Here is a 12,356-nt window from a genome sequence, read left to right on the forward strand (position 1 = left end):
TACTTGATAAAAACTGATCGTACAATGTACGATGAATGAAGACGATTCACAGATCTTCAAGATCCTCACCAAAAGAATCCGAAGAAGATCTTGTTGGGGTACATATATCTCTCATTTGAGTTCTAGTCCACGTAGATCCAAAAAATTTGGGTGATTTTAAATATTCGGTACTCCGCGTGCCTTAACTGCTATATCTTAATTTTTTAATTTTTCACTTTCATTTTTGTAGTTTGTTTTATTGTATATCCATTCTTGTAGTTTCGTTTTCAATTCAATTTGTCAACTAAAGTTCATTTTTCTTTCAATATTTGCACATTTCTCCATTTGAACACAAAGAAATTTTGGTTTATTTGACGGAATGATGGTATTAACAAAATGAAGCTACAAAAACAAAAATGCTATAGAACAAACTATAAGGGCAAAAGTGAACATATGTATTAAAAATATATATTATAATGTTAATGAGTTAAGAATTGTTTCACATGTCAAGCAATTTTCGTCATCACTTGAAAAGTTGCATAAGTATCCTATCTGATTTCTCAATTAAAAAAAAAAAAAAAAAATTGAGAAAAACGAAGAGGTTAAATAGTCAATAGAATTCTATCATAAAAAAGGTTATAAAATTCTTTTGAACTCAACAAAAGTTTAGCACAAACTCTCAAAAATCTGTAAAGTCTATCATTAAAAAGTTCGTGATTTTATAGAGTTTCTAAAAGTCAATAGAAATCTACAAAATCTACAAAATTCTACCACATTAAAAAAAAAGTAATGCTAGAGAACTAAATTTGCAAACTAAATAATGTATTACTAATATGAATGAACACGTTTATCAACGCTTAAGTAATGAATCAATCATCAATTTCCATATCATTTAGTTTTCAAAATTTAATTTACAAATTTAGTCTTTCTAACATTATTCAATAAAAAAAACTTTGCAAAACTCTATAAATTTGAATACAAAACAACCGGTAGGTGATGTAATGAATGATATCATGAATCAAAAGATATGATCTCAATTTTTGAATAACAAACATTATGCTCTATATATACATAATTTCTTGATATTATGATGTGTTGTTGATATCACGTCTCTTCAATCGGGGTCCTCTTCATCAATTCATCAAGAGCATTTTTGTCCACAAATGGTCGACATATCATAAAGTCGAAGACTCACACACGCAATCCACAACGTCGATCATCAATATTCACTCCTCGTCTCGCTACCAATGTCGGTCCAATTCATTAGCTTATGGGGTGGGGGGTAATTCTCAGTACCTTGTCGCCCAAGTCCTCAAGCCACCCGCGTGTGAGGGTGAAATTTTCAGTTTAACTGTCACATTGTTACGTGGTGTTTTCAATTCATTCATACAGTCGGGTAAGATAAATGTGATAAATTGAGTTGTTCGATGTGAGAAATTACCATTACAGCGTCTTATAATCTCGGGTAAGGAATGGCGGTCGAAATTCACGAACCAAACGTGACAAACTTCTATCTTCTCTCATACAGGTTAAAGTTTACACAGCAAAAGGCAAAGAGATTTCACGAGGCAGGCATGACAAACTGCTCACATGCAATTACAGTGAAGACATTTCACGAAAAATTATCTCAGCTCAGGCGATTCAAAGTTCTCCTATCCCCTCGACAAAAAATCAATGATTCGTTATGATTTGGATGAACCGATGAAACCTAGTCAATTACAGCAGCTGTGGATTCTTTCATGCGCTTGGCGTACAAGCGGCACAGGAACAAGAGGACTGTTCTAGTCAAAACCGACGAAAGCATAGCCAAAAGAGTCTAACCTGAACTACATAGCCTTTGGATATTCGCTAACTTTTCTAATTAACAGAACGTCGTTGATGATTTGTAGGTTATCGATTACTCTGGTGTTGTATGAACTGCAGTTGATGCACTTGTGCCAAAAAATGTGGAAGGTGGCATGGCTAGTTGTGTTGCAATCGTTGCAAAAAATAAAATAGCAATAGCAGTGAAAACTTTTTGCATTCAATTTGTTCACAAAACTGGTTTAGTGTAGATATACGCTTACACTCAGGTATAAAAATTCACATGAAAAATAGAAAAGCGATTGCAAGTTGACAATTTCTGTATGTTTCGAACTAGGAACGATAGAGTAATAGTAGAGCTATGGAGATGAAACAGTGCACGTAAAATCCATTTCTTCTAGCCGAAAAATGATGTGTAATAGCATGCAATGATCGAAGACCCTTATCAATGAAAACCAATTACAAGGCCTGTAGATGCACAAGGTCTGTATACTATGGCTAAGTTAATTGAAAGAACGCCGAGCGTAATATATAGCGTGGGCTTGTAACTAAGCAGGACATTAAAATGATTGGTTGCCTGCATGAAGCCTTTAACAGAAAGACGGACCACCAATTTTGATAATCGAAATTCAACGACAGCAGGTTCGGCTTGAAATAAGGACATGATACGAAAAACAGAAATCAACAAAAGGCAGATAATGATCAGTCGGCTAAACTACAAATTCCACACTCGTTGCAATGAAGCTAATAATCTTACATCGTCATCGAAGAACTTGCAAATGTCGCAATAATAACAACGCAGTTAGAACAAAGCTGAGCAACCTGGAAACAGATTACAGTGCAAGCAAAACAAACCTCACTAGATAGGTTCAAAACCATTCAAATACACGATGCAAACAGTGAAAATCAAATCTGTTGTTCGGTGTTGCAAACGGAGCATACAACCAACAACATGAATTGCGAAACCCAAATCATGTTTTCCATCAAAACCAACAATAATCAACACTATGATTATACAAAGCACTGAGAGCATGAACAAATATATGTGAGACAAAAATAACTAATCACAAATGAACACGTGGCCAAATAATTAAAGAATTCAAAACTCGAACCAATATCACTCCAAACAAATAGACATGTCTATTTTCAATTGGGTTTTCAGCAGGATTAACTGTTCTTCTTTCAGTAGCCAAGCATTATTTTTTATCTACTGACTTGTCAATAAATCTGAAGAAGACATCGAAACGGTTGGGAATTGGACCCATTCCTAATTCATGCACGCCCAATACTATTTTTAGCTGGTATAAAATGCTCATATTGGCTATAGCTACGCTTCCAATGGATCCCAGTTCGAATTTCATTTCCGCACTTTAAATTAGTTTAGAGTATAGTACCACTGGTACCAAAAGAAAAGTTGGAAACATGAGGTAACGGAGTGGGTATGGTAACCTCTTTTTTATTGGATTTTTGGTTTTTAATTGAATACAAATTATTATGTGAAATTCATATGTATTAGTGAACACACGAAAAGCTAGAAGGCGACAAATTTTAACTATTAGTATGCAAGTAAATTGAGAGAATTCAAAGAATTAGAATAATTTCAATACTCTTGAAAACAAGTAAACAAGTAAACAGGTTATTATGGTAAATCTCATATAAGTAACTTTTAGGCGTGCTTGAAACAATGTCATCTAATGTTACTATTCTAAGTCAAAGCACATAACAAAATGCCACACGATAAAATTGCCACACGATAACACGTGAAATGGTAACACGCGTTTGACACAAGCCGAGCAATAACTTCAGGTAACAAAGGCAACTTTAACTGGATGACTACAGATGTGAATGAAATTTTCACACTGCACTTGCATCAAATATGAAGGAAAAAATTACAAAAAATTGAGAAAACCGAACGCGATCCATCCGCTGCAATCGAAGCCGCAGAGAGCCTGCTTCCCAGATTAAAGGAGGGTGCAGGAGCATGAATTCATCTTTTGCATATCTTTCTGTTTTTTTCCTGCACAAAACTCATCCCATATAGAAATTAGGCACTGATCATCCTCCATGAACACGCAGGAAATTTCAGAGATCCAAATATTTCCTAACAATACAAGATCTGAAGATCATACGAACTTCAACATTTTTACGAACAAAAATGCAACGTAAATCTGCATTTGAGATGAAACAACTTAATTCAAAGGAGGGTTTAAGCAAATTAACCTGTCTTTTTGTTTTTGGGTACAAGAGGCTGTACTACTGCATGCATGATCACAGCCTCACCGGTCTGGTTACCGGCGGTTATTCTGGAATCAGCAAGTGTCTTGCTATTCTCTAAAACTTTGCCACCATGTATGATTTTTACTTCGTCTACTGACTTCGGTGTCACTGTTTTTGCTGTGGTGATCGGAACATGTATACACACGGTAAGTGCAGCTAAATTTTGTATGAACGCATCTATTCATCGCATGATCAGTTCACCAAAATCCAATTTTTAGCAAATCAAGTTCATCATCAAAATCCAACCTTTAGCAAATAAAGTTCATCAAAATCCAACCTTTAGCAAACCAAGTTCATCAAAATCCAACCTTTAGCAAATCAAGTTGTCAAAATCCAATCTTTAGCAAATAATGTTCATCAAAATGCAATCTTTAGCAAATCAAGTTCATCAAAATCCAATTTCAGCCAATCATTCATCAAATTCCAATGTTCAGCCAATCAAATTCATCAAATTCCAATTTTATCGAGCAAAGAATAATCAAATTAGAGAGAGAGGGTGTGTGGCAAATTTCTTACCTTGAGGCCACTCAGCAAGTAGCCTTTTCTTAAGAGATGATACTGTCATAGATGGTGCATAAGTATTGATTCCTATATCTGTCCCATCGTAAATCCGGAACTTGAGTGCTATATACTCCCCTCTTTGCCCCATAGCATATGCTCCCCTTCTCCTTTGTTCTTCCCCAAACTCGAAACCCCAAACCGACAACTTCCTCCACTCGTAAAATTCAGCCTCCCCCAATCCACCTGAAGAAAACAGAGCAAAAGAAACATCAAATATTGTGATTTTTCAAATCCCTTTTTCGAAAAAGATTATTCAATACTATAAAAGAAATAAAAATGCTCATAATCTTTAACAAATAGGACTCAAGAATGCCCAGTGTAAACGAAAATTCAGACTCCCCCAATTCCTTTTCCGAGGAATATTTATGACGTACATTCAGCATTGTATTTCAACGATCCAAACAGTTCATCTTTTTAACTCAAGACTTCAGACTCCCCCAATTGCTTTTCCAAGGACTGTAATTATATTTCAACAATCTAAACGGTTTATCTTTTTTTGAAACAGTTTATCTTTTTAACTCAAGACTCAAAGAATGCATAGTGTAAATGAAAAGTCAGATTCCCCAATTCCTTAATTGGGACTATTTATGACCTCCACTCACTCAACATTGTGTTTCAACGATCCAAATTGTCTATTTTTCAATTCAAGACTCAACAATGCATAGTAGTTTAAACGAAAACCAAAATTTTGTGGAGAAAACACGATTCTTACCTCTGTGAATTCAGCAAATGACGATCGATTCTTTGAAAGAACTGGAAAAATCTGTACATCCGAATCAAGGGCTTGGGGACCAATCCAACCAAGTAAGAACCTCATATGACCCAAGTGCTTCAATTGCTCGATCGAATCAATATCTCTGCACACGATGATATAATGCCGAATCTATTCATCTCATAAATATTCATAAAATTCGCAACGCAAGTTCCGAAATGCAATCTGACTATAAAAAAAGTTAAAAGAAAATGTGCGATCCGTGCCTTGATCTTGTACCAAATAAATCCTAGCATGCAAATCTGTTTAATTAATTGCGAATAAAATAAATAAAATTCCAAGCAGAAATCTCCATTACAGTGATTGTCGAAATTATCAAGCATGAGAATAAAGTTTTCACATTCGTAGGGTCAAGCTTGTTGTAACAACAGCAAATTAAAGATCCGAGAAATCTCACATTTTCCGTCGTAATCGTTCATTTTCTCGGCAACCAAACAGGAGGTAAGAGAATCAATTCTGGAACGAAAAGAATGAAACTGTAAACGATTTCTAGCTGTGATCTGCAGATAGGACAGCCCCGAATGACTAATATACCCCTCGTTTGGTTTTAAGGATAGTGACGTGTCGTGTCGTGATTGGTTAGGAGGAGGTCCTTAGGTTTGAGAAATGGTCTAGGACACGAGTTCGTTACTATTAGTTACTTCAGATTACTTTAACCGGGCAACGCTCGTGTGGGGTAGTGCTCAGGGTAGCTCATATGGACCACACCGATATGATTTTACCAAGTATTTATGTGGCTTGCCACTTGTTGTTCTCATTTTTTAAGAAAATTCATTATTAAAATCATTATTATGTTAATTTTAGTATTAAGACAGTTGTCGTCTATAGCATTATAACACATAAATTAGTCATCGCCACATTAAAATTGTTTTAACAATAGAGGCCTATTCTTTTTGACAATCCTTGAGGCATCTGGTCCAAAGTGTTTCTTCAAACAAAATTAATTGGAGATCGATGGATGGAGACATCTAAGATATTTTTTAAGTAGCAAGATCTCTCTCCAATATCGAATCCTCTCAACACATTCTCTCATGCATGGCATTAATTTTTACGTGAGAGAGCATATATACGTGATCGTTGAACTTGATAGCCCTACTTTGATATGATATTAGAATCTGACTATTGGCTTGACCATGTGTGCAAGTCATGATAAAGACTTATATGGAATGATTCATCACCACTGTTTCCTTTCCAATAAAATAATGGCATGTGTTATGTTTCTAACACATAACATTGTATTATTTAATTAGGTCAAGTGCAAACCCGTTTCATGTAAGTTGCTTTTACAAGTTGCTCTAGTCCGGTACTTTCCTGGTTTACGCTTATAAACCCTAATGTACTAAAAGAACATATTTTAACGGTGACAGCTTAGGGGTATTCAACTGATTCGAAACCCTAAAACAACCGACCATAAATGCGTTTTGAATTGGATTCTGCAGGCCATGGCTGCAAACCCTAGATACCGTTGCATCACCAAAGTCCAGGTGCGGCAAATTCATGTCTGCCCTAATTTCTACTTGCTTCCAATTAAAAACAATAATACCGTTTTCTTTTGAATTTTCCAGATTAAGATTGACGGTGATTGATCATCAAAAGGCAACAATGAATCTTTGGTCCAGAGTGATTTTCTGGGGCAGCCACCACTCGGCAGTCACTCAAATGATTTTACAGTCATGTGCATGTCTCACTCCATTGGGGAATCTTCACGGAGTACTTTATTCCAGTATAATTTCGTTCAATTTCTCTACATATATGCATATTGATCCTAGGAGTTGAAATTGTTAGAGATGTCTAGGGCTAGGACCATTGCAACTGGGAGTCTAACCTGCAAAATGACATAGAGAGGGGGGACCATTCACTCCACAAAGTAGATGTCTTTGTATTTAACATATATATGCATTAAACCTCATCCCCATCGCAGATACGCCATAGTGCATGTGAATCCTAAAAACCCTAATACTAAACCCCTAGTATTATGTCGGGAAATCAAAACCTTGCATAATAGTTTATAGTATATCTAATCTCCAGGTCCATTCACTTTCAATTGAGTTAGATGCTCACATTCTAATATGGTATACTAGAGCATACTATTCACGTGTTGAGCCCGATGCTCACATGTCCTCATTGTCACGCAATATCTTAGAGCTCTCCACCCATCAATTAGTTTTGGGCTAGATGCTCCCAAATATCTTATTCATCGTTTGGCTATATGATAATTACCATCATATTCTTCGTAAATTTTCCCTGCACCTTCCAAGTTACTGGAATTCGAATGTCAGAATAGTACTAGTTGTATGTATAAGTTGCATTACTAATTGTCATAAATATTTTCTCTATGAGAAGGATATGTCTGAGACAGTGACTCCGAAAAGGAATATATATATGTATGTATGTATGTATATCTCAGAGATGCGAATGCTATCTTGCTCCCGCACTAATAATATGTGGAAACTGTTATTTCCATTACAAGAATGATATAGGTTGATGACACTGACTGCCAAACGCAAGTCTATCGTTGGAGGGAAAGGAGCAAGAAGAGAATAAAATAAAAGGAACCGAAGTGGGTAAAAGTAAAGAATGCAATAACTTTCTTTATCTGTCATAAAGTTGAAGAATCTATGCTTAGAAAAATAGACCTCTTCTTCTTTTCTTTATACCCTTCCCATATGAGGGAAGGCAAGATTGGATTGCAAAAGTCAGATTTTATTAATTTGTCTCCCACTACAAGCTCTGAATTTTGGGCGATGTTCAGCAAGTTCAATTTATCTGCATTGCTTCAAATTTTCTGTTGCATGCATCGATCTGATCTTATAATGTTAAACAAAGTGTGTATTCAGTTTGTTTATCACAAGTTCAGAAAAAAGAATCTCATTTTACTTGAAATAAATTTGAAAAGGTAATTAAAAGTCACTACCATACGGTATGAAAGCGAGTTAATTAATGTACTGTAGATATTATCAGAGAATTTTCAAGGTAGTATACTTTGTTCACAGGATATTCTATATGTAGGTTGACTGGAGGCAAAAATGGCAGAAGAAGAAAGAATATTTCTTAATCATGTTCAATAAACTAATTAGTTAGAGGTCAGTCACTTAAATTTTGGTTTCAAGTTGTAGAAAGAGAGCTTTTCATTCTTTCTTTGTATTTTATTTCTGCAGTCTGCATTACTGCAATATTTAGACTAGATATAATTTTTCTTCTAACAGCACCGTATATATTCTAAATTGCTCTAATGGAGAAAAGGATTCAAATTTGGGTGCATGTGAGCGCTTTCACTGTACACGATGGTGTTTAAATAATGGTGCACCAAGACGTATAAAACTACTTCATTAAAAATAGGAAACAGATGGCTAGATTACAAGCTATAGCTGATCAAATCTTACAGAATATAAGACACGTGAAACACTACATAAGTATTTTGCGGAAAAAAACAAGAAAGCACTACATAAACTTTTTGAATACGAAGCTCACTACAGTACTAATTTGAACCAGTTTATTTATTTTTTTTCAGCACGATATTTGAGTAGTTAATTAATTAAGACAAATTAAGTCTGCTGCTGTTAAGTCTGCTGCTGGTAAGGTTTCAGCTGTGGGATCAGCTGGCCTTTTAGGTGGAGGGACATGACTTCGTTGGTTGATCCAATGAGGTTTCCACCTATGAACACTGCGGGCACAGGCGCAGTACACCCCAGCCTTGCAAGAGCCTTCTCCATTTCCCGGCCTTCGGGATCTTGGTCAATCTCATGAAGCACAGGACTCACCCCAATCTCTTGGAATAGAATCTTGACTGCATAACACAGGCAACATGAGCTCTTGCTAAAAATCACCACACCCTTCTCGGATGCCAACCTCATTACTTTCTCCATCTTAGGAAAACTCGTTTGATCACGAATATCTTCCCAATATGGCAAACCTTTGCCTTGAATGGAAATATGGCAAAGTTTTACCTAAGACTGCTTGTTTACTTAAGACTTGATCAAAACCTTCAGATCGAATTCGGACTGAACTCGATCCAATGGTTGGATTGGGTTTTGGAATTAGAAGAGAATTAGATAGGCTAGCTAGAGAGAGAATTGTTTGAGGGCTTAAGGTTGTTTGAATATTTGAGCTCTCATGCTGGACTATTTATAGGGACAGCAGTAGGTGTGGACTGCATGCTTCCTTTGAACAACAAGAACATCCAAAGGAACATGGTCTTTACTTAGATGCCCTAATAGAAAAATGCTACTTTTTTATGATAAAGACTAGCATGTTCTATAACTATTAGACTGAACAAGTTGCAGATGTTTTTGCGAGAGCAGTGTACGTATATGTCTTTTGCACATGAGTGAAGTGAATTAATTAGTTTACTAGATATAATTGAGTGGTGAAATTAGTATGTGACGTGGATGGCCTATGCACCATTTCTTTCCAGGTAGTGAAGATTTGACGCAAGGAAAGGGATCCTCTTCAGATCCCCTTCGACCTAATTCACCTAGTTCAGATCCAGGCTGTTCAACGGTTACCGTTATTATCACTTTTAAAGGACCTCCTGTTTGTAGCTGTTGGATCAAATTTGAACAGCCCGAATTCCGAACTAAGTGGATTAGATGGAAAAGGATCCGGAGAGGATCCCTAACGCGAACAAAGACCAAATGAATACTCACTACTGTCTCTAGACACAACAAAAATAGAGAAATTTTCTATAATGCAGCTGGTCAATTTATACCAGATTCTCTGCAACCACCTTCCCTTGAATCCTTGTGTAGAAAGATGGGGATGAGATAGATGGCCTTCGGTGCTGTGTGATTCTCTTCAGTTGCATGCACCCACCAACTTGCACGATTCCTTTTCGCACGTAAGGGCACGTAGGGGTCCGGCGGGCACGTGCGAGCTGAGACATTGCTCATACGCATTCTGATATTGTTTTTTTTTCCAAACTTGCCATGCTCCACATGTATATGGATAGGCATTATGATGACCACACGTTATAGAAACATCGCACAACTTCCCCTTCAGTAGAGATGAAGAGGATTAATTCCTCTTCTTGGAGGAAACCGTTACAATATAATGAGAGATCAGATTATATATATCATTGAGTAAATAAATTGCTTATTCTGAAGGCCATAGTGGAGAACTTTTTGTTCAATTGGATTTGGAGGAATACGAGGCACAAAAAGTTCAGGGCATCTAATTGTCATTGTCTTCTCCGATCCTGTAGCGGCTCGAGAGATTCTGCTGTGTAACCGAGATGAGAGATGTATGTAGATACAAAGGGACATATCCTCGGTTGTATGGATGCATCTTGTGTATAAGCATCATGCACCTGGTGTCGTTAGAGTGGGGCGAGCCTGACGTTCCAAAAATCCAACACACGTAGAGGTGCGGCGGGCACATGCGAGCTGAGACATTGTTCATACACATTCTGATATTGTTTTTTTTCCAAACTTGCCATGCTCCACATGTATGTGGATAGGCATTATGATAACCACACCTTATAAAAACATCGCACAACTTCCCCTTCAGTAGAGATGAAGAGGATTAATTCCTCTTCTTGGAGGAAACCGTTAGAGTATAATGAGAGATCACATTATATATATCATTGAGTAAATAAATTGCTTATTCTCTGAAGGCCATAGTGTAGAACTTTTTGTTCAATTGGATTTGGAGGAATACGAGGCACAAAAAGTTCAGGGCATCTAATTATCATTGTCTTCTCTGATCCTTTAGCGGGTCAAGAGATTCTGCTGTGTAACTGAGATGTAGATACAAGGGAACATATCATCGGTTGTATGGATGCATCTTGCGTAAAAGCGTCATGCACCTGGTGTGCCGAAAGCCAGTTGGCAGTTGTTAAAGCCAAGTGATGTTGATATTCTAGTCTGTGGCAGCGCCAGAACGCTGAGAACCACCCATTTCATCTTTTGCGTTGTAGATATTAACCGGCCTGAGCGCCCACAGCCTAGTATATATAGTGTTTCCTATAAATGCAAAGGCTTGAAATTCTTATCTTATGTTGATTCCATATTAGTCATGACTCGCATACAATTAATTAAAATAATAATGAAAACTATAGCACATTTTATAATATATACATATAAGAAAAAGGATAGGCCCTAAGCTAGTGGATAAGTTTTTAATATTGGGAAATTAACAATATTATTGATCAAATATTCAGAAATCTTGATGATGATAAAAAGTGATATACTATATAGTTTTGCATGGAACAATCTTCTGTGAACACTCACAAATATATGAAAAATGCTCTGCAGTTTATAGTTTCTTGACTTTTATGCACTGATGTCGGGTGCATATCACTTGCCGCCTAAGTCAAAAACAAAATTTAGAATAGATAGAAGGACTTACCAATTAAAGCTGCTATTCACACTCCACAATAGAAATAGTCATATTGCAATTCTTTTAATGAACAAAATTAAGGTTGAAGCAAATTACGGTTCCACTATAAAAACAATTGGCGGGAGTGCATAATGACTATATATTTTGTAATGAAAAAAAAAAAAAAAAAAAAAAAACAGTTCTCTTTCAAATTTTATACAAGTCAATTGTCGAAGTTCGACCTATTATTGCTGATTTGGCACATAGGGAAAATAATGCAGTATTCAATTACTTTTAGGGTGGTGCTATGCACACAATATTTTTTACCTTAACTCCCTTCTCAATTTATGATCATCAGATCAAATGAATTGAAGAGTATCAAAAGACATAAATTAATTAACAAAGATGTGTAGAAGATAAAAAAGGGTGTGAGGATAGCACCACCCAAACTTCTAATGGTCAATAATTAGTAGAAGATGCTTAGTTAGAGAAAATTTGCAAAATTCTCCAGGATACTTTTCATATGATCTGACTTCATTTCATATATATATATATATATATATATATATGTTGAAAATCAATGTCAAAGTTTGGCAAGGAAAGTTAGGCAATGTTAGGTATAGTTGAATAAAAATAAATTAGGTGCAAT

General features: G+C 36.1%; 2 protein-coding genes across 4 annotated transcripts; both read right to left on the reverse strand.

Annotated features, from left to right (window-relative positions):
* Positions 1 to 3,502: 3,502 nt before the first annotated feature.
* On the reverse strand, positions 3,503 to 5,949 carry LOC125478586 (membrane-anchored ubiquitin-fold protein 3-like). 3 transcript variants are annotated; one of them, XM_048586890.1, is made up of 5 exons: positions 5,790 to 5,949; positions 5,333 to 5,477; positions 4,576 to 4,803; positions 4,003 to 4,176; positions 3,503 to 3,799 (listed from the first exon to the last, which is right to left on the reverse strand). In XM_048586890.1, the coding sequence occupies exons 3-5, from the start codon at positions 4,706 to 4,708 to the stop codon at positions 3,744 to 3,746; spliced, it is 363 nt and encodes a 120-aa protein (XP_048442847.1). In that variant the 5' UTR covers positions 4,709 to 4,803; positions 5,333 to 5,477; positions 5,790 to 5,949; the 3' UTR covers positions 3,503 to 3,743. The 3 variants fall into 3 exon arrangements, with proteins under 3 accessions (XP_048442847.1, XP_048442848.1, XP_048442849.1); XM_048586891.1 differs by having other exon boundaries at positions 5,691 to 5,887; XM_048586892.1 differs by having other exon boundaries at positions 5,333 to 5,887.
* A 2,757-nt stretch (positions 5,950 to 8,706) lies between these two features.
* Positions 8,707 to 9,702, reverse strand: LOC125478615 (monothiol glutaredoxin-S11-like). Its single transcript, XM_048586963.1, has one exon. The coding sequence runs from the start codon at positions 9,256 to 9,258 to the stop codon at positions 8,953 to 8,955; it is 306 nt and encodes a 101-aa protein (XP_048442920.1). The 5' UTR covers positions 9,259 to 9,702; the 3' UTR covers positions 8,707 to 8,952.
* Between the last annotated feature and the right edge of the window lie 2,654 nt (positions 9,703 to 12,356).

This window comes from the organism of the source record quoted next, unplaced genomic scaffold, assembly GCF_019419815.1.
Source record: "Pyrus x bretschneideri cultivar Hongxiangsu unplaced genomic scaffold, Pyrus_bretschneideri_v1 Contig25, whole genome shotgun sequence".
Taxonomy (NCBI): domain Eukaryota; kingdom Viridiplantae; phylum Streptophyta; class Magnoliopsida; order Rosales; family Rosaceae; genus Pyrus; species Pyrus x bretschneideri.